Source organism: Micropterus dolomieu, linkage group LG08 (genome assembly GCF_021292245.1).
Source record: "Micropterus dolomieu isolate WLL.071019.BEF.003 ecotype Adirondacks linkage group LG08, ASM2129224v1, whole genome shotgun sequence".
Lineage (NCBI taxonomy): Eukaryota > Metazoa > Chordata > Actinopteri > Centrarchiformes > Centrarchidae > Micropterus > Micropterus dolomieu.
In genome coordinates, this window is record NC_060157.1 from 11,015,660 (window position 1) to 11,038,837 (window position 23,178).

Sequence of the window (23,178 nt, forward strand, 5' to 3'; positions counted from 1 at the left end):
AACATCAGCCAGAGCCCTTTCCCTTATTCAGAAAATAGGGTTTAAAAATGTGGCTTAAACTTGCTGTAACATTGCTCTGTTGCAGAGTAATGCAATACATGCCCAATGTGATTCAGTGTGTGCTTACCCTTTTAGGACAGGCAACTCCTGGAGAATGTTACTAGAAAGGAAGTTAACTGCATGACTGGCTGATGAATTACCTTTAATCAGCTAAACTCCTCTTCTTCCTGTATGTGAGTACATGCTGCACACAACAGCCACATTTACAGCCTTGTAACTAGTGAATACACTTCACTCATGTAGGATTGTCAAGGAAGTCAAATCCTCAAAACATTTGATTTGAAGGAATAGCTTGACATTTTGGTTAAGCTTTCTTGCTGAGAGTTGGACAATATTCTTCCCACTCATGTTTGTAGGTAACTCAGCTTAGCATAAAGAATTGAAACAGGGAAATAGCTAGCCTATGTCTGTCCTGTTAAAAAAAAAATAATAATAATTTATTCTGAAAAACACTACCTCGTTTGTTTAATCTGTACAAAAACAAAAAAGTGTAAAAATTACACTTTGTGGTTTTACAGGATAACAGAACTCCAGGAAGTCACTACCGGCCAAGAAATAGCTCAAGCATGCAACTCCCCAAATTGTCAAATAAAAGACAAAAAATACACTTAATTTTAGCAAGGTGGACCGGCAGATTTTTTTGGCTTTCACCAGAGCCAGGCAAGTTGTTTCCCCCGCTTCAGGTATTTATGCTAAGCTAAGCTAACCGGCTGGCCGTAGATTATTTAGTGCACTGATCTTACCATATATAGCTTGGAAAGAAAGCAAATACGTGCATTTCCCAAATTGTCTAACTAATCCTTTTAAGATTTTATTGAATGGTGATTGAGTTGTTGAATTAAAATATATATTCTTTAGGCTACACTTATCACAACATAATTTATACTATTGTGTCCCTGAGGCGTGCAATCTCTGACATGAATAGCAATTGTAAGTCGCTTTGGATAAAAGTCAATGAATAATTGTAATGAAGCAATAAAAAAAAAGAAAAAAAAGAAATTTGAAATAAAATTTTTTTAAAAAAGCACCACAAAAGCATGAAACACATTAACAGAGAAGCAAAAGCAGTTTATTAAAAGTAGTGGAAATGTAGCTAGCTTTACATGCCAGTGTGCAGTTAACAGCAGTATACAGTACGTCATAACAAAGACATTCACTATTGACCTGTGGTAGTCACTGCTGCTCTCGGGATATTTTGAAATATGGAATGAACATCAGCAACTTAAATAAACTTGTGGGAAAAAAAGTAAACAAAAAAGGGAATGAAGCTCCCAGGGAGGCTTACTAAACAAGACAAAGAGCTCATTTTCTTGTCCGTAAGGATACTTAAGACTATTCCAGTACGAATGCTTTGAAAAGAAACGGACTGCATTGCCCTTTAAACGCCAAAGACTATTTATCTTAAACAGCCTTGGTCCCAGGCAGGAGGTAAAAAGACAGTACGCAAGTTGTAAAAAGAAATTCCACTAAGTGTGATTAAATAAATGCAGTCAAAGCATATTGGTATTACAATCGCAACGCTTATAAGAGTAACAGCTGGAGAACAATCACTCCTGTTGTTCCTCGTCTCTGCTGTGTTCAGTTACCATCTTTGGTACAGTGCTTAACACTGGGTGAGCATGACTCAGCTAAGTGTATTGTTGTTGCTCTGCTCTGCTTGTTACTCGGCCATTCGATTTACAATCCTGAGAAATTAAGACCTAATTAATAGAGACATGGACACGGAGCTAGTTCATCAGACAGTTATTTTTTGTTCGCAATACCCTGGTTCAGTTTTTTTTAAAGATTTTTTTGTCCCCTTTTTATCTGACTAGGTCCCACCTCTCAAATGAAACATAAAAAGTTGCTGTGAATGTATGAATTTAAAAAAACCCTACCCTTTTGAATGTCTGATGAACTGGCTCCAAGGAATAATTGCACCTCCTTCCCCGAAGACATTCCAGTAATGAAACATGAAACGACTCAGACTGCTGCACCCCTCCTACTATCCTACCTCTATTCCTCCCTCATCTCATCACAACTCACAGTTTGTGAGGGTTGACCCATTTGTAAGTGCCTTCATAGCGAAATCCAACTTTCTGTGCAAGGTCGTCTGCTTCGGCTGGGCCACGGCTAAGAAGAAAAGAGAAACAATCAACACTCACTGTTACATTCCTATTCCAGCTAAGGGCAGAGTGAACAACATTTCCTACCTTCCGTATTTGTAAGGAATGGGTTTGGGCTTCTCTTTGTCTATCTGATGAAGAAGAGGTGTGAAGATCCTCCATGCTTCCCTTAGTTCATCACTGCAGAGACACAATTCAACATGTGGTGGAGGACATGACAACAGAGCTGTCAGGCAGCTGAGAATATGTATGTGTTGCCATCTAGTGTGAAGAACTGTTCACAGAAAGCACATGCAATATGCTGTTCCAACACACAGGTTTAGTTTACAAGTAGAAACACGAGAGTGGAAAACAAAGACAGACCTGCGTACAAAGTGCATCTGACTCCCACAGAAGACATCCAGAATGAGGCGTTCGTAAGCGTCTGGAAGTTTTACATCCTGGAAATAAGACAGGAATTTCAGACCATCACTTATTTAAATCAGAAAAATACATTTAACAAATTGAAAAGGTGACTTAGTTTTTCTTTGTCCTGTTTAAATCACTAGCTCTAGGTTAGGGTTTCTGTTCCCTTTGCCTCTTTCCTCGCTGTGATAAAGTACATACTGCATAAATAAATCAACTTGAACCTGCCTTGTATCTACTCTTGTAGGTGAGGTCCAGCTCAGTTTCCTCAGGGCTGAAGTATACGCCAGGTTTCTTGCTCATCATCTTGGCGTAGACGGCCTCGTTGGGCTGTACGCGCACCACAAGCTCATTCCTGCGACACATATCTCCAAAAATGTCCCCTGGAACGTCTGTGAACTGCAGCCGTACCTCGGCTTTCCTCTCGTTCAGAGCCTTTCCACAGCGAAGGATGAAAGGAACACCTGAGGAGCAACACATTTTTATGGCAATGCATTATGAAAGAGCACAGGGCAACGTGAGATCAGGAGGATTTGTTTTTGTAAAGGGCACGGTGTGTTTACCATCCCAGCGTTCGTTGTGCACATATAGTACAGCGCAGGTAAAGGTGGCCTGAGTCGATCCTTTAGGAACTGTGGGATCATCAAGATAACCCAGTTTGGCTTCTCCCTCACCCTCTGGATCCCCCACATACTGACCCAGCACCACATCAGACATGGACACTGGAGCGATGCACTTCAGCACCTTCACCTACAAGAGGGAACACGAGAGAACAGACATCCTGTGTTTTCACGCTCAGAAACATAAACCATAATACATCTCTCCATACTGTAGTATTGGAGGAGGTGTTGAGAGCGTCGGGTCTCTGGGAGACGAATTTGTACCTTTTCATCCCTGACATCATCAGAGCTGGTGGATGCTGGCTTCTCCATGGCAACCAGGCAGAGCATCTGGAGCAAGTGGTTCTGCATGACATCGCTGATCACAACAAAGGGAACAGGTGGCCACACAAAATACAGAGGAGAATGTGATGGCTGCGATCATAATCATTACATTACAATTATAACTGATCATTTGTTAGCACTGATATTGCTACTATTAAAACTGGTCAAATCTAACGCTTTGCTTTAACACACGAATTTAGCATTTAAAAGCACTTTATAAAGAGAGTGTCCACAGGAGGAGTTATAGTTGTTGATAAATACATTAACAAACATCTGCTTACAACCACATTAGAGTTTCATTTACAATTTAATTTAATGTTTATATTATATACACTGCTTACAAATGCTAAATGGGGTGGTGTGTAAATGTGGGGGAGGGTGTAAAATGTTAAAGTATAAAAGTACTGATTACAATTTACAGTAACTAAAAATGTAGAGTTCAAGTGTAGAAGCTCCTGATACTGTTTTCTGCTCATTTGAAAAAAACCTGGGTACAAAAGCATTAAAAATTTAAGAAAGACCAACTTTAAAATTTATTTGTTTTCCACTCACCGGATGATGCCAAAATCATCAAAGTAGCCTCCTCGTCCCTGAGTGCCGAATGGTTCTTTGAAGGTGAGAACAACACAGGCCACACTGTCTCTGTTCCAGATCGGCCCAAAGATGCGGTTCCCAAACCTGCAATGAACATCACGTAATTGTTCTCTGCTAGGCCGCACGCACAGCATGACAAGACAGCCGTTCATGACAACATGCATAAATATTTTCTCTTCTGTTTTGTACTTGGTTAGAGGCCAATTTGTGTTTTTTCTAAACCACAAATCAGCTGAAACATGTGAGCTGAAAGTGTTGTATAATTCAAATGACCTGAAATCCTCAGTAGAGCTTTGTTTTAGGGTCAAATTAAAAAAGAAACACCTTTCCTTTACAACACAAAGAATTACAATGCACAGGGACAAATACCAACAACTCTAAGAAGAAAAGCACTCAGTTGAATTAAATTATTTTTTTAAACTCTATTTGATATTTGTAACTTTTAACAATAATACCTTCCCAAGATATCAAACAAAAGTAACACACTGTAATTATGCGTGTTCCCACCCCTATAACCTTTAAAAAAAAAAAAAAAGAATAAAATAATAATAAAAAGATGGATTTGGTTTAGGAATTTCCTCAGATATACTATGAAATCTATGTGCGTATTGTGCAATTTTTTGTGTAATATTTGTTTCTGATCTTCCATCTTATTTCTAACATGTTAACTAATTTCTGCAATGATTTATCATCTCCATTGTGTAGATTTTATTAATTGTATCTTCCATTTGCCTGTTTGTGGTGCAGTTGGATCAGCTGGGAGTAGCAGAGGTGTTATACCCAGTAGTAATCGCTCTGAGCCCAAAAAAAAGTTAGCAATGAAATATTGTATCCATGATTTTATAATGACAATAATATCTTATTTGACAATTATAATCTTTACAATGTATCATAATAAATAAATGCAAGTAAAAGCAACCTTATTATTTTCCTCACCTGAGCACCATGAGGTTCTGCACCATTTCCTTGCCCAGATAGTGATCTATCCGGTAGATTTGTTCTTCAGTGAAGAGGGAGGACAGGTGAGTGGACAGCTCCTCAGAACTCTGAAGGTCATGTCCAAATGGCTTCTCTACGATTACCCGGTTCCAGCCTCTACACAACACACACGAAAATGAACATGTAAATCACATAAAATGGGACACAATTGGGTTTAAATTGAGTTTCCTTTAAATAGTGAATTTGGGTCAGTACTTTTTGCACTCTTTGGGATCAGCTGAAGGTAAGCGTTTCTTTTATTTAGCCTACTCTCACTGATATAAATGGGGTAGACAAAATAATAGGAACACCAGAGTGTATGGTTTCACCCATGGAAGGACCCAGAACGTCCAAAGATTTGCAAGCAGACACCTAAATACACACCTCTCAACCATTAGTGCTGCTGCTGGTAAATGTATTCCTGTCATATGTGATGTAAAATCACATCTGACAGGACATAGAAAGGTTGGGGTTTAGGCACACTGTATATGGAATTAATAAAAAATAAAAAAAATTAATAAATCACTGAAGAGTTCACAAAGGTACATTATTGGAGCTTTAAGACATTCAGACATAGCAAGACAGCACACAGACACTCACAAAACAAAAAGAAAACAGTGTGACACAACAACAGAGTGTGCACTGACTTTGTGCTCATACAGCAGTGCCTTATGTTCTTGGTAACATCGTGGTAGACGGTGGGCGGCAGCGCCAGGTAGAAGAGACGGTTTGCCTCAGGTCCTCCGGGCAGAGACAGAATGTGTGTGTTGAGTTTGGAGAAGGAACTTTCATCTGCGTATTTCCCACTGATGTAAGTGTTCCTGCTGAAGAAGGTCGACAACCGCTCTGCTTCTGTATCTGCCGCCTTTTAAGGTGACATGGCAAACTTGTTAAAAGCAGTTGCTTATATACACATCCAGGGGGGACAAAATGTGGGAGAGCGGATTTAAGGTGTATGGAGGGCAAGATGTTAAATGACATCAGTGACATTTGACATTGCAGGTGTACTTGTCTAATTGTAAAATTAATAAAATAAGCAATAACTCATATGGATAATTAATAGAGGGAAGACAACTTGGTCCTTAGTTTAATTTGGAACAAAAGAAAGGTAACAGAAAGTTAAGATATTGGCTAATTTATTATATTTTATTTGTATCTAGTCTTTTGTTTAACTAATCTCAGCTTGACACTGAGTTCAGTTGTTCTTTTGTATCTGGAACATTCTGTATGTTCAGCAGGTTTTCTTTAATTTACTTCCACATTTACTTTTTTTAATTAGAACGCTCCTGTACATTTTCAACACTTATAAAACTCTTTCAATGTTTACCCATCTTTGTTGTTTTAGCTGCATATATATATTTCTATCTTCCTGAAAACTATGAACTGTGTGTAAGTAGGCAGTGAACTTGAAACTTAAGTCATATTCCCTGAATGTGCCCACATACAGAACTACAAGATACTGAATAATATTAGATTGCAACTAATCTCCCCTCACAAACAAATAAAACCTTAAGAGCCTTTGAGATGTTAAAAAGTTGTGCAATTATCATTACTGATTAGGAAGAAACTTGGCAGGGCCTGTAAACTCTTGCTCATGAACATGACCACCTTAAATTACTCTGACAAGACTTACCAAAATTGATAATTATCCTGACCAGTGGGTCAGTGGGCAATATGGCCAAAATCACATATGTAACAAAAAAAACAACACTCGCGCGCGCGCACACACTCTCTCTTGCTCTCTCTTTGGGGTACAGGTACTCTCAAAAGAATAATGCCGGATTTGCTCATGTTTGTAAAGATGTTGAAAGCCCGTTTAAAAATAGATTTTAATTATTATCGAATGATGTAGGATCTGGAACGTTTTTTCCAGTATGTGGTGTTACAAGAATGTTCTTTGTTGGGTTGTAGATGATGAACTGCTTTTTCAAAGTGTGCTGAGATAATTTGGATTTTGTGAATCTTGTTTTACTGATTGTTGTTGTAGTTTTGTAACCTCTAATAAATGTATTGTTGTCTCTCTCGTTGTCTCTCTCTCCCCCTCTCTCTCCACCTGCTCTGTATTTACAATTTCACTCTCCTCCTCCGTGTTTTCTTGTCACTCTCTTGACGGTAAACCAGCTTAGAGGTGCATTACAGTCACCAAAAGAGCTGCAACTGTGGTAAGCAGCTCTGGAGCCCAAATCATGTTACTTTGCAAGGCACTTTGTGAGATTGCCCAGAAGTGCAAATTTCTTGGTCCAACTTAATTTCCCTAGCTTGTTCTATACTTTGTCTACTAGACAGGAAATTAATGTTTTTAAGCTGGGATGACAGAATAAGTGCAAACCAGCATGCTTTTTTATAAGTAACTGGTTGGGGGCCATCTTAATATGTTAAACATGGAGAGAGCAACTGTTTTTCTTTAATACTTGTCACTGGGACTTCATGTAAACACACACACACACACACACACACACACACGTAACATAGCCTCACTGTATTATCCTATAAACTTTTGTTTCCTTGTGTTGTAAAAAATTGCATCTCAAAATGTCCAGCTTTACCTTCATGTATGGCATGCAAGAAGACCGAATGGCATCAACTGTCAAGTCAGAGCGAGCAAAGCCCACGAAATAGGTCTGCTCAGGGAGGAGGCCATCTCTGAACAACCACCTGGGAGAGTACAGAGAAACATATGGTTCACTGCACCCAACTTCAGAAGCTCCAGTCCAGATTAGAGGAGTTTCTCAGAATCTGCTCTCTTTCTGATGTAAAAGCCTTTCACTTGGGTCACAGATCCACTCACCAAAGAGTTGGGTAGATTTTCTTCTTAGCCAGATCTCCCTACAGATGCAAACACACAATCAGATATGTGACTTCACCTTTAAAAACATAGGTCACGTACACAATAATGCAAGTGTGTATGCTGTGTTTTGGAGTTACTGTGCTGCTTATTTAACCAGTGTCAGAGTGATAATTATTTTCCATGACACAAAAGTCTCAAGATGCTGAAGCATTACAGGTTGCACCGTCTGGCAACAGGTAAGTAGGCTACTCTGGCTTATTTAAGAACTGTGTAACCTCAGTAATCCCACTGAAAGCAAGTACCAACCACCAACAGACAGTCTGGAGACAAAAGACTGTCCTGGTGCTTACTGAACTCATGCTGAAGAACTTGTGTAACAGTATCAACTTTTGATAGTGTTTGACATGTTTCACAAGACAACACATGGACTTTACTGTACAGTATACTAGATAAAGCCCTTGGATGCCAATGTCTGACAGGAGGCGCTTAAAATCAGGGATGACCTGAGGCAAACATCAATACACAGCATCAAGGACACGACAACGCATTAGAAGTCAATTCAAAGTAATTCCCATAATGTCATACTGCTGGCCTACATCAGTCTCCCTTTAAGACACGCTATTTCTCAGCTGGGAATTCCTGAACTTGTAACCTGGTTACATTATTTAAGAGTGTGTGCTTTAAATACTGTAGACGAGAGGAAGTGAACAAAAGTATGCAACTCACTATTCGCATGTGTCAATCTTTAATGTCACACTTGGGTTAAGAGGTTTGTTATTAATTTGCCCTTAATTACAACATCCAACAACAGTAGCAAAGTCAAGTCAAACTGTTAGACACAAATACAAATAGTATTGAATTAGTCGCAGTATGTAAATGTTTGGCCTGACTGTTTGTTAATGACATGGTGATAAACATGAAGGGGCTATGTTTTTGTTTTTTTTAAAAACAAGCTTGCAGGACACCCAGTTAAAAAACAGCTGCAGTAACATACAAGTATCCATAAAACTTGTAAAACCAGTGAGAGCTTAGCTTGCACACAGCCCAGCCCTTCACCTGACCTGCCCGTCTGTCTATCACACTGAAAGAAAACTGCTGACAGTCTGTGACAATGCAAAAATCGGCAACAGTGCCGCTCTCCTCTCCCAGGAAAGCAAACAGTGCAGGAGAAAGGAGGACACAGCCAGTGAATTATTGTAGCCTGACTAGATTTTCAAAAAAATGGACCAACACCCTCTTTTTCATATGTGATGGCAACAGTTATTGAAATACAGTGTTAAGAGATTTTTTTTTTTTTTTTTTTTTTTTTAAATGATTTTGCAGGAAATATGGTCTGAGCAGTGAAAGCAAAGCTGTTGCTGACAGCAAAAATGTTTGGCTACAACTTTACACATTCTCATAGATAAAACCACATTTCTGTTTAAATTTACAATAGCGTTAAGCATGTCTTATTTATTTTGGATGGACTGAAGTCATGTTAGAAGGAGAAGGCCAAGAGGAAAAACACCTGGACATATCATGTACCAAAGAAATGAGGAAACGGGTCTAAAAACGGCCAGAATGGCTGAAGTTGTTTTAGTTCCTGAACTCGACACCCTAACGGTATGAGGAAATAGTAAATGGGGAAAAGAGATATTTTTTAATCACATTATTGGGATGGATCAACTTAGTATTCAATTTATTTTAGCAGTAAAAGAAATCAACTTTGATTACGATAGGGCCAAGTGGCAACCTCTGGGTCTGAAAAGTGAAGCCAATCCAGAAGGGCCTTGAACCTGTATTCTTTCTAATGGCCAGCAGGGGCGACTGTCCAATTGCATTGGACTCAATGAGTTTATGGTCTCAATTGTTAGTTTCAAGCCTTATTTTTTAAATTATGGTCCCATTTAGAGGAAAATAGACAAAAAGCAGGTTATGCTTTAGGGCGTAGCCATTTGTGATAGACCAGTCATTACCATGGTGACCTATCAATCAGGATAGATGTGGCTCCTATCCACAGCACTGTGTGCGGTAGAAACAGCTTATTTAACAGCACTGCATTTAACTAGCTGTGTTTTTTAGTGCTATTTGTGCGTTTGTCAAAGAGCTTTGACGCTTTCACAGTGTGCTTTCAGTTGATTAGTGCACCTTGCTAACAAAGCTATCTAACCGCACCCTCTCATATAAATATGGTCACATCTAGTCCCAAAAACCAAGATGGCGATGGTTAAATTGCCAAACTCAAGAATTTAAAACAGTAGTCCACAAACCAATGGATGGCGTCCACTTCTTTTATACAGTCTACAGATAAGGCAGTCTACATGATGTGCATCAAATGCCAAATATTTTCAGTTGACCCTTTGCGAAACGACCCCCCAAGGTTGTATACAGGCTGTCAAACTGATGTAAAAAACAAAGACACAAGCTAAAGGCTACCGATCACAAAGTAAAAGTGAACCACCGTATTACCCGACTATTGAGGAAAAGGACAACAATATCAAGGATCAACACTGTTCTTGTAAAGCTGGGTATGTCTCTATTACAATCATGAAAAAGCAAAAACAGTAAGCCTATATAACATTACATTCAGTAATAAGTTAGCTAGCGTTAGCTAACTAACTAGCGAAGGGTCAATTAACAACCAAAATGACTGTCAACAACTGAAAACTGAAATATTTTCTGCTCATATGGTTAGCTTGGTTTACTTATTCTTTGCAGAATTGCACAGTTCAAATAAAAATGTTTCTGAACACTGTATTTCATTTAAGCAAAGTTGTCATAAAAAGTTGTTTTGTGTTAATACAATAATATACAGTTATGCATTTGAGGTATGTTTTAATGAATTAAATAAACAAAAAAAAAGGTTTCTGCACAAAATGCTAAGCAAAGTAAGGTATTAGGAAGAACCTTTGATACCCAGTCAGAGCTGTCTATTGAAATAATTAGTGAAGAGGAACCTCAAGATTTTCAATGTCACAATCTTGGGCTTTTGAAAGCTCAGATAACTGTGGTGCTTGTTTGCATAAGCTTGGTGAAATTGGTTTCACCATTTCCTTAATGACATTGTGTGCAATTATTGCAGTTTTTTTGAAAGATTACAACACACTTTCTTTGAAATTGTGGCCAACAATTCTTGCCTAAGTGACCTTCATTGTAAATGTGCCAAAAAAATAAGGGAACACAGAGAAAAGGTACATGCTCCAAATTGGTCTTAAAAGCTTAGTTATTTTTTGAAATCACACAGTGTGATCGGGGTTGCTCCAGACCATTAGCCCTTTCATTTCACACATGTACGCTGCGTTTCATTTAATCATGGACTACATTATGACCCCCCTCCCATGCTCTGCTCTTACCGATGCTCCCATGATTATGAAGATGTGAGCGTCGGACTGATGGAACTCTTCATCTTCATGCAGCTCTTTCCTCAGCTCCCCAAACACCTCAGAGCGAGAGAGGGGGATGTTGCTCATTTTCTCTACAAAACATACAAACAGAAAATCCAATAAAAAAAAAAAAACAAAAAAAAAAAACGCTTTTTTACATGTTAAACCAATCATCAAGAACACAAATACAGACTGTACTCTACCTAACACAGATTTACTGTGCCTCTACAGTAGGCCTGCATACAGTTAGTATGTAAAACACAACAGACAAAAAACCACAACAACAAAACAAGATAAAGTGCGAAAAAGTTTTAGTTCCATAACTACAACTCACGTCTAACTTTACATTTCTGCTGACCTTTGTCAAATGCATGCTGTACAGTTCAGGTGTTTTGGATGCATTTTTCTGACGTTCGAGGCAGTCAGTGATTGCCATTTATTTATGCACGTTATGAAAGTCAGACTGTAAGGTCTGTCTGTTGCCAATGATTTAATAAAAAGAAAAACACTTGCTGAATACTTGAATTCAATGTTCTTTTGCTCCCGGCTGGTGGCACCCAGAAGGGTTTAAAGAGACTAAATATAAAAGTTGCTCCTCCCTTTGTTTTGCATAACCAGCCTATTGAAGCTTGCATGAGTTATGTAGTGCATCACAGTAAACACCAAGCCTGTATTCATATGTCAGTGTGACATAACCGTCGCACTTTAGGTGATCCAGTGCAGATTGATTTCAAATGTCTGCACAGACATTGATCGCAGTGTGAGATTACACAACTCGAGCAAGTTTAAAGTATATGTGACAAGATTTTTATACCATGTGAAAGTTAACTGAATGTACAGATGAGGAGATTAATCAATTCATCATCAGCACCATTTCATAACCGATTCAGTTTTTCCAAGTAAAAAAATGCAAACATGGGCTGGTTTTAGCCTTGTTCATGGAAGGATTTGCAGCTTATCTCTGTTTTATAAAATCATAAACTGAATATGTTTGGGTTTTGGACTGCGGGACAGACAAAACATTTGCAGACTAGAACACTATTTTCTGACTAGACAAGACTGAATGCCATTAAATACAATGCTCCTATTACTTAATCAATTAATCAATCACTTAATACATCAACACTGAATATAATCATTAGTTTGCTAGCTCTAGAATAGATAACAATGGAAGCCTAAAACAATTTAAATTAAATATTAAAATACAACATAATTGTTTGAAAATGGTCAGCAGTGATGTAAAGTACACACAATTTTCACTAAATGGGCAATACCTGGCAAAACCACAGGTGCTTTACTTCCTCCGTTATCCAACAGTCAAAGTTAAGGAGTTGCAAATTTGAGAGACAAAGACAAACTTAGATTTCCTTGTGACTCATTTCAAGTTGTAACAACGAGCCAAATCAGGAAGCAAGTGACTTCTCTTTTCAGTAATTTGATCACTGACTTTATTTTCACACTTAAAGCCTGCAGGCTCGGGGCTGATAAATCTGCAACGCACCTGTGCAAAGCTCTGTGGCTTATTGTCAAACATCAAGTGTCATATAAGGTTACATTATGCAAATCATCGCTGACATAAGGACTGCATGTGGATTTCTGTTAGTCACTAACGTTAGCTAGCTCTCAGAAATAGCCTGACACACAAACACACACACTGTAATGATGTTAGTTAAATCCTCCACCAAATCCCGAACATGGAGGACTAAACCTTCCTGCAGAACACCTCGATAAAGCTGGTTAACGTTAGCTAACATAACAGTAGCTGACATGCTGATGTTTATGAGTGGATAGTTAGCTGCTAACATCCAGGATGATCCTCAGGTTATGCTGTTAGTAAACTGAGCAACAAAGCTGTTTTTTTTCGTAGGCTGAACGCCGGACTAACACTACAGAAAAACCGCCCTGTCAGCAGCCCTTTTAGCTTCACATGCTGTTATGACAACATGGCTTGACAAGCAACACATTCAAACTGCCGCGTCCAACTAGCAAACAGCGCCTAGCTTACAACTGGCGTTAGCTACGTGCAAGGGTAAACGGTTGAGCTACAGGAGAAAGGTGAAAATTAACTGCTACTCACAAGTCCGTGAACGAGGTGATAACCTGGCAGTTAAACCCCTGACCGAACGACGGGACACAGACTTTATGCACACTCACAGCGACTCAACAGTCAAAGCCTGTGCGCATTTGCGTGTCCTGCCTACTTCCCTGTTGAAGTGACAACGAAGAATTGCGAGATTTTTATTGGTTTGGGAGAAACTCACCAGCACTCGCTCGAGTCCCCATCACTGTCGAGATCAGTGACGTCACCAACTCTGCAGAGGGGCGTGGTTTAGCTGTACAGCCCACACACACACAATGCCCATTATGAAAACTGGAAAGGTGGGAATGTAGGCTATTCATTCTTCCTAACGATTTGGATGAGTACCAGGACACTTAAGTTTACAAAAAAAGAGTACATTAAGAAACAACTCTATCTTTTTATCTGTATTTTAAAAAAACAAATACAACCTTCCAGTTACTGACTTTTTCCTTTTTACAAGAAACTTAAAAAAACAGATTTTTTTTTTTTACAGATTGATTCACATTTTTGGAGTGTGTTTTTACAGGAAAAAGGAAAAGGCTGGTCATCCTCTTTGCATTGATTGAAAGTAGCCTAACTAAGTACACTTCTTGGATATTTGTTTCTGGCTTGAGTAATTTAATTTTCTCAAATACTGTTCTTTTAACTCCACTACATTTATTTGATAACTTGACATAATTCCCGTTTTGAAATGAATAATACAAAAACACTTGGGCACTGTAACTTTTAGCTAACTTTATAGGGTCAACAGTGCATTTTTTGGAAACTGTTTTCAGCTGTGGATTAATAAATTTTTGGTGCTAGATTTAATGCGGGATTGACTCAAAATAAAGTACAGTGCTAATGTTCATGGTAATGAAGAAACATGTCGCCCAACAGTGTGGCTGTTTTTGAACAACAATGGACCTCTATTGCACAGATGAATAAGATACATGAGGCTTTGGCTACAAAGACAACACAGGTAATAATAGTAGGATCAATTCATTGTTGGTTTTGGTCTTTTCCTTGAATTGGCTGACTATACAAAAAATATAAAACGTCACAAGACTTATTATTTAATTAAATACTCACATCCCCATATGTAGCCTACATTGAAAGTAAGAATTATTGGTCACTGTAAGGATTCCTCCTGTTAATGCTGGCTTTACAGCCCTCCAATGTAAGATATGGGGGTCAGAATACACAGTAAAATGCTTTTAAAAGTATCAGTCACAACATTCACTCTTTGTGTTTAGATATACAGCGTTTCCTTTCTGAGTTGCAGTAGATGGATGGCATAAAGAGGGGATTTTGTGCAAAAAAGGCCGTAACTTTGTAAGATATCACTTTTACATTGGAGTCGCACAAGGAGGGATCCCTTCACAGCCAGGAACAATTACAGGGACCAATAACTTTATAAATGTACACAAGGGCACGTGAGAATTTTATTAAGGAAGACCGGACAAAATCTAAACCTATCCCTGCAGAAAAGCTAAATGCACATGTCCACATATGCAAATCCATGACTAGGTGTCAGATGAAGACCCAGTTTTGGCTGGTGGAGTCGCACATCATCATTATCACGTTTCCTCCTGATACTGTCAAACATTTGCCTGATGACGGGTTCTTCAGTTTGTTTGTCTGAAAGCAACACCAATGTAAACATTATCACTATCTTCTGTGGTGTTTAAGAGGGTCACATTTAGATTTATAAACTGTAACACAAGCTTAGAGGTAGAGTGACAAGAATGAGGAAATGGAAGTCAAGTATTTGCCCGTGCAGCTTAGCACGTTGCACGTTGTTGTAACAGCAGTTGCTGCAGAGTTTGAGTTGATGTGGAAATAAATGTTGTACCTGTGTGAAGACCCACACTTGCTCAGGCGCTGCTGTGGTTATTTTCCCCTTCAGTCGACAGCGTTTCAGAGACGCCCCAGCTGTTCCAGGAGCTGCATGTAAACATAATTCAATGCCGGTGCTGAGCCGTACCTCTCGATGGGATGTGTACTCAAAATACTACAAGTCACAGAGACAAATTGCATTTTAAGATAAGATAAGATTTTTAAAAACAATCCCTAATTGCATTACCATCAATACATTTTAAGCACTATTGTAGTTTACTTTATCTAACTATTTGTGACCAGTCATCACAGGTTATGATCTCGGGATTCATTTGAAGGATTGTTACAGTCCTGAAGAGCTGAAAGTTTCCAGTAAATTTTAACAAGAAAATAGCAAAAAAAAAAAAAAGAAGCAAAAAATCAGAAAAATAAACATAATTTTGTCTAACAGAACACAGTTTATTATCACTCTATTCATCTGGTTACCCTCAGATTTTTCTGCCCCCCAGAAGCTAAACAGAAGTTAGCGTACCTGTCCGTCACCTTTATTGCATTTAAACTTTCGAACAGTCTCCCATTGCCTGTTTGTCTTCTTCACATGCAGGCAGCACTTCAAACCAATGTTTTGCAACTGCAGAAGAAGTAATAACACCATAATTGGACAGAGTGTTCCAGATGCTTTTTCATGACACTTATGTTCTGTAGAAAACACTTTTGTGGGTTGAGTCAAAGTTAAGACATTAATGAATGTAATTTATGTCAACAAACAACAAAATGTAAAAGTGTCAGGTTTATATAATATATATAACTATATCTGAAACATCCTACTGAAGATGATCAAACGTTGATAACTGATAAATTAGTTTACCTGTCCGTGCATGACCGGCCTGATGTCAGGCATGTAGGCCTCTGGATAAATGTTGTTCAAATACCAAGAGAAGTTCCTGCAGTTCAATCTCTCCCTGAGTTTATGACGTTCAGTAACATCTCCAAATAAATTCTGAGGGGGAAATTACAAAATAAAAGCAACATATGGTAAGGTAGGGCATGCAACATCATAAATATAATGTGACTATTTAACTTCCTGGGCTGTAAAGACACTGTACATACAGCACTAACCTCTTTAAAAATGGAAGCAGCCTTTCTGTTTGTACGATAGAAGACCCATTTGTAGTTGTCCATCCAGACCTCAGCCAGGCGGACCAGGTTGCGGATGACCACATAGCTGCTGTTGCGGAAGGTGTGGGGGCTCTTTTTGCGGAAAATGTGCCCTACAACAGAACAAGGAATAATCTCCATTTGCCCTCCACATTGCCAGACCTGCGGTGGAGAGGACATACAGCAGGGTAAGACTGAAGATGTTAACACTTAAAAAGCACCTATACAGTATATTGACAAACCTCTTACTGTCACAGTTTGCCTCAGTCTGTTCCTGCAACCACACACCATCATCCCCAGCCCTCTGTATTATTTTCTCCATCTGTCCCTGTCTCTAGCCCCAACTCCCTAGACTTGCCATCCTCAAGCTGTCCACCAGAGGCCCTCAAAGCATAGATTCCTTGCCTGCTGCTTGTTGGATTTTATAGTCTGATGTGTTGGACTGCCTTCTGGTTTTGACCTTTTTACATACAGTCTATGGTTTTGACCCTTGCCTACCTCACCGTAACCCTTTGTACCTCCATTTTGTGTGATTAAATCATTGAACTGCATGAGCTCTGCCTCAGTCGTCTGTATTTGGGTCCTACCGCTGTATTCCTACTTGAACCAGTCGTGACACTTACCCTGAAGGACATTTCCAAATTCTCCCCTCCCCAGAACTCCATCTGGTCATCATAAGTCCCGATATGCTCAAAGTATGATTTCGATACAGAGAACAAGCCACCAGCAAAAGTAGGAGTTCTACAAAATCAGACACAAATCAGTCACTATTAAAGACCAACTAATTTAATTTCAATGAAACATTTGGGAATATTTTTTTTAATGTTTTTTTTTTTTTTTTTTGCTTTTGATTGACACATCTCTCACATCTTTATGGTAAACATATAGCAGGAGCCAGCAGCTGGTTAGCTTTGCTTAGCACAAAGATAGGAAACAGCAGGAAATAGCTAACCTAGCTCTGAAGCTCAAAAATATCACAGTCTGGCCTAGCAGCAACTCTAAAGTTCACTAACTGTCATGGTGTAAAAGTTCTGTTTGTTTCCTGTTTTATTTTGAAACAGTGCCTCTTGTGTCTTGTCCTTTATTTCCTGTATGTGTCCTCCCTGTTGATTGCCTAATGTGTCTCACCTGTGTAATCACCCTGCCAGCAGCTGTGTTTCCATGTGTAGTCTGTGTTCCTCCCTGGTCTTTTTCAGTCTGTTGTTCAGTGTCAAGCATCCCTGCCTGTTCTCTGTGCCTGTTAAGGATTTATGTTGGATTTTGCCTGATTTCCCTCACCTGGATGGTGGCCTACATGCCTTCGCCCTGCAATATAAGCCAGTGTACCTTTTTGATTTAATTTTTGAAACTATTTAAACAGATCTGCTGAGCCTGGTGTCAACATTTTGGGTCATATCCCTGGTTTCCACTGTCTACACGTGGCAAAATGTGACACTAACATATCATCTTGTTTAACTTATCCAAAAATCAAAGTGTCGAAATGACAAGTTGCTGTTTTTGCCAGGAAACCAGCAGATATTGCTCTCAGCTTTGAAAGCGGTATCAATCTTCTCATCTAACTCTCAGGAAGAAAGTAAAAAGAAGAAAGCGTATTTTGTCAAAAGTCAAACTATTCCTTTAAATCAGACTAACTAATTTGCTAATTTCTTTGTTAGCTGGAAGGCATCTATAAAACCTATATTGCAAGAACATCTTGTGAAATAAATAATGAAATTATTAGCACATTACATAAAGGCTCATTACACCTAAATTATGAGGCGAACCAAGAACATCTTGGATCCTTAGTCCTGTCACTAAAATAGTTAATGTAGACATGATGCCGGTCACCTCTAGATCTGTGTGGCTGCACACTTATACCTGATAGGACAGGTCTCATTCTTCCTTTGCTTCTTTTCTTCATCAGGAATGGCCTCCCATCCAAACTTGAGCTTCCAGTCAAAATTCCCTCGACTGTAATGACGGGGTTTAGGGACTGGTTTGCTGAACTTCAGGTTAGTTTGGTCAATAATGGTGATTTTGGGGCTCACCACAGCTGTAGAGTCCTCTACTATCCGAGCTAGAAGAGGCTCCAGCCATCCAGGGAAGCATTCACCTGCGCAGGAATATAAAAGATAGGAGCAACTTGTGTCAGTCAGTAAAAATTGTCATCACAGTCAGGGTAGCTAGGAATGTGTCGGTCAAATTCGGTGACTGTAGCCCCCCCTATAGTTTTAACTTGTTCGCTTTCAACCATTTACATCCACTCAATGCCCAAACCTCTGATAAACAACCACCAGATACTAATTTTAGGCACTAGCTTCATTATTTTGCAAAAGACACCTGTCAGAACTGGCATGAAAAAGATGGCAAACATTGCATTATGGGATACATACAGTGGGAATCCAGGAAGGTGAGCACCTCTCCTTGCGCAGCCTGCGCTCCCAACAGTCTGGCTGTGATCAAGCCTTTCCTCTCCCTCTGGCGTAAGACACGCACTATATTCAGCTGCCGCACATAGTCATCCAGGGGAGTCTTGAGGTGATCTAAAGAAAGATCAGACGACATGTGAATTAGGAGAAGGAGAAAAGTTATTTCAGTGATGTTACTGTGGCAGGGGGTAGCAGCAACACAGTGGTACAGCAATGACATGAAATATTTTTTGGCCACTTGGGGGGGGGGGTGACGATGCCTGTTACATGGCAATCTGATTAGCAAACAGTTGCCTGTTTACACACACGACTCAAATTATCATTAATTTGGAATGCTTCTGGCCACTTGATGAATGTGAGTCCAATATTCTTTTAACTCTGATTTTGGTGTCTACCAACTCCCAAGGGATGTATCTGGCTCTTAAGATTCTAAATGCAAAACACCTTTGGTGCTGGGCAGGTAGCAGACAGTAAGCTAAAAACAGCTTCCTGCGGTGGCTGGTAACGCTATGAGAGCCATGAGAGTTAACCAAACAGTATGCTGAACTGATCTCAGCAAAGGAGAAGTGCTCACCAACGCAGATTTTGACAGATTTGTGAACAATATTTCAGGGAAATAGGCCTTTTGTGTACACAGAGAAAGTCTTAGATCTCTGAGTTCAGCTCATAATGAATGGGGCCAAAAAAAAAGTGTTAGGTTTATAATTTTTTTCAGTGTTCATTTCAAAGAGCAATATTTAACTTTTTACTCCACTACATTTATCTTACAACTAGTTACTTAACTTGACTTATAGTAATTAATTAGGATTTTAGAAATTAGTTATAGACCTATCCACAAAATGTGATAAGCTTATAAAACATGAAACAAAGGTATAGATTTAACTACATAACATTCTGTAAAATAGTTGTAATTGGCTCCATCTCAACCCAACACAAGCATAAAATGCTACACAGGTTTGCATTTATTTGAGAGACAGGAGAGTGTATAGTGACGGGGAGAGAGATGCAGCAAAGCAAAGCGGGGCAGGCTGGATACAAACCCCGGCCGCTGCAGTAAGGACTTTTACATTTACTCATTTAGCTGATGCCTTTATTCAAAGTGAATTACAATTGCTACATATGTCAGAGGTGCACGGGTTGCACGGGTCTGGAGCAACTAGGGGACATGTTGGTGGATGTCACATTGAAAATCGAACCCAGGTCTCTCACACTAAATGGACATGTGTCTTATCCACTGCTCCATCACCACCCCCTATTATACATGGGGCGGGCACTCTACCAAGTGAGCTAACCACTCGCCTACCTATGATATTTCAACAGTTTGATATTACTACGTCTACTTATGTGAAGGTTGTGGACACTTTCTTCACCACTGATATATTGTGTGTGCATGAATGGAAAATATTTTAGATTTTAAGGGTAGTTTAGGAACAAATGATGTACAATATGAATAGAAATATATCCTAAATATACCTATTTATTTGGATCCATCTTGACATGCAGCACCCTGAAGACACTCACCATCTGTGCTGGCATCATCCACCAGTAAGATTTCTGTGAGCAGGACTGCCGGTGCTGTGTGTAAGACACTGTAGACCGTCCTCAACAGAGTGGACCAGGCCTCGTTATGAAACACTATGATAACACTGGTGGTAGGGAGACCAGGACAACGGCGAAACATCTGTTCCAAGCAACTGTCATAGCCAAACCGAAAGTTGACAGGTTTCAGACTTTTAACAAACTGTAAAATGTCTTCTAGGATCATGTGTCAGTGGTGTATCTCTACTGAGATGATGAAGAATTTGTTTACTCACTCTGGTGACCTTGTGTCTTTGCCTAGATCACGGTGCAGGGAGATGCGATCACTGGCAAACTGGTTGAATTGGTTTCTATTAAACCCAAGTAATTTCTCTTTATGTTCTTCAGCAGACATTTGGTGTGACACAAAGGGGTTGCCATTTGCACCTGGTGCCCTGGGATCTTGGAGAGGTCTCTGTAGGTGAGGCTTGAGCTCCTCCTTAGTATAAAAGCCAGGTGGACAGTTGGGACCTGAGTGACCTGGCGACCTGTCAACAGGCTGGAGTGTGGATCCTCTGAATCTCACCACACCCACCACAGGTAGTTGTGATTGTTGTGTAAATGCAGTGTAGTTGATTTTGTTGTAGTATATAATGAAAATAAAAACCACAAAGAAGGAAACCTTAAGCTTTACTGGAATGGTACATCCACTGCAAAATATATGCATGGTAAAAAGAGGAAACGAGTAACCTGAAGCAAAGCTGAAAGGAGAAAGCATAAAAATACATAATTATAGAAGGCATAAAACACATTTACTCTTTTATTTAATCTGATTAACTATAGTCTGTATATTTTCCTTTGTTGTTTGTTTAACAGCCCACATGTATAACAGCCATGTCAAATGAGTATCAGCCACACCTTCAGTTTCAATTGTTCAATTATGTAAACAGCTCTTCAAATAAGACACCTGGAAACCACCAGTACAAAGTCAGGAAAGATACCACAGGAGTAGATTTTTTGTGTTGTAAAATGTAGAAAATAAGAAACTGAATTTACCAGCTAAAACTGTACACATATAAGTTTTCAATACCAGTTTTTGTGTACAGTGGGCCTCCTGTGCAGTGTAATAAAAATACCAACCATCATATAGGTTGTAAAGTGAATAGTTCATACATTTTGTACATGATATAAACTTCCATGCAGGTTTCATAGAACATTGTACTTTTGTTTGCAAAATTAAGTAAGTAGGTATATAATTAGTATAATAAGTAATGAAATTTGACATGAAATCTATATGAAAGTGGCCATAGTCATGCAAGATGTTCTAGTTTAGAAAGTAAAACTTTTAGAAATTGTACATTCAACAAACCATTTTGCAACAATGGAGGTAAAATGCCTGATAAACAAGAACAATTATCATTCTCATTGTCATAACAAGTCTATATAGGCCTAGCTCTGAGCTAGATGGTAAAAAACACACTTATAAAATGTTTTCATAAAACCCTTTTGAATCAGTACTTACTATACTTTGGGTGCAGGCATGAACAAGTCTCTCCAGCTGTGTTCTCCTTCCTCACCCTTGTCTTTCAGTCATGAAGAAAGATCTACTCGGGTGTTCATATAAACCAAAAATAGCTTTGTTGGCGTGCATCCAATCAACGTGAGCAATAGCTGCTCAAACCGGTCTGATGTTTGATATTTCCACAGCTGGCCAAACTACATCACATTACATCAGTGGTGGAAAGTAGCAAAACTACAGTTACTCAAGTATAATTCTGGGGTACTTGTATTTGTCATGGCCCAGCTGGGGCTGTTTTGTTCCCTGTGTTTCCCTGTTGTGTTCCTGTCAGTTCCCTATTTGTTTTTCTTTTTTTGTCTGTGCTTGCATGTGTGTATCTGGGAGTGGCATCATGTTCCTGTTCCTGCAGTAAATCACCTGTACACCTGTTTCTCATTCTCTCTCTTATTTTTCACATTGCAACAATTTTGTTTGTAACTCCCTTCTACTACATAGCAGACAACACTCAGTTATACAAAAGCAATCATAAAATTATAAACAGAAATAAAGTATATTCAACTGAGCAGTGCTGGATGAATTTGAGTTTAAAACTCTGATAGCTTGGTAGGAAAAGCTGCTCTGCAGTCTGGTGGTGCTGCAGCAGAAACTTCTATATCTCTTCCCAGAAGGCAGCAGTGTGAACAGGCTGTGGCTTGGGTGGGTACTGTCCTTTAGTATCCTTTAGGCTCTGCGTAGGCACCTCACCTCACCGATATTACTGATGGTCGGGAGGTGGTCACCACTGATCTTGTGAGCAGTTTTAATCACCCGCTGCAGAGCCCTCCAGTCCTGGGCCGTGCACATCCCATGCCAGTTTGTGATGTTTCCAGACAGAATGCTTTCTATTGCTCCTCTGTAAAAGCTGACAAGAACTTGGCACGGGAATTTACAAACACACTAAATTCCTCCAAACAGAAACAAGTTAGAGTGATGACAGTGTGGAAAAGGAGCAGGATAATTTCACCTCAGCAGACGTTTACAACAAAATACTGATTTTCAGGTATGAAAGTTACTTTTTGGATCTACAGTATTTTTCTTCTGCTGTCTAAAGTTTAGATGACTGTGAATTTAAACTTAACATACATTTTATCTCTACTTATTTTTCAGTGTTACAATTGTCCCCAAACACCACCAAGAGGGCAATTGTAACAATTTGACTTCTTGCATTTAAATTAAAATTATAGTCTTGTCCTTATTTCATTTGTATTATTTACTAGTGCGCCTATATATGTTTCGTGTCTCGAAAGATGACTAGTGTACTTTTTTTAGTCTGTGACTTATGAGAATGAAAATGTAAAAAATGTTACAATTGCCCCCGGTCTCCCCCACATCATGATTCCAACAAAGGCCTGTGCAAAATATTATCTACTACTTTAGGATGAAACCTAGAGCTTCTGCTTTA

The 23,178-nt window shown here is 39.2% G+C and overlaps 2 protein-coding genes across 2 annotated transcripts; both read right to left on the reverse strand.

Annotated features, from left to right (window-relative positions):
* Positions 1-1,107: 1,107 nt before the first annotated feature.
* LOC123975073 (glucose-6-phosphate 1-dehydrogenase) lies at positions 1,108-13,534 on the reverse strand. The gene is made up of 13 exons (XM_046056215.1): positions 13,498-13,534; positions 11,207-11,328; positions 7,875-7,912; positions 7,633-7,741; positions 5,734-5,951; positions 5,045-5,203; positions 4,067-4,192; positions 3,455-3,548; positions 3,134-3,320; positions 2,799-3,034; positions 2,529-2,605; positions 2,253-2,345; positions 1,108-2,172 (listed from the first exon to the last, which is right to left on the reverse strand). The coding sequence occupies exons 1-13, from the start codon at positions 13,517-13,519 to the stop codon at positions 2,082-2,084; spliced, it is 1,572 nt and encodes a 523-aa protein (XP_045912171.1). The 5' UTR covers positions 13,520-13,534; the 3' UTR covers positions 1,108-2,081.
* A 270-nt stretch (positions 13,535-13,804) lies between these two features.
* LOC123974679 (polypeptide N-acetylgalactosaminyltransferase 6-like) lies at positions 13,805-20,945 on the reverse strand. The gene is made up of 10 exons (XM_046055517.1): positions 20,515-20,945; positions 20,222-20,394; positions 18,665-18,814; positions 18,150-18,384; positions 16,916-17,033; positions 16,254-16,454; positions 16,003-16,134; positions 15,667-15,765; positions 15,151-15,309; positions 13,805-14,936 (listed from the first exon to the last, which is right to left on the reverse strand). Exons 1-10 carry the CDS (start codon positions 20,943-20,945, stop codon positions 14,829-14,831), a joined length of 1,806 nt encoding a protein of 601 aa, XP_045911473.1. The 3' UTR covers positions 13,805-14,828.
* Positions 20,946-23,178: the final 2,233 nt, after the last annotated feature.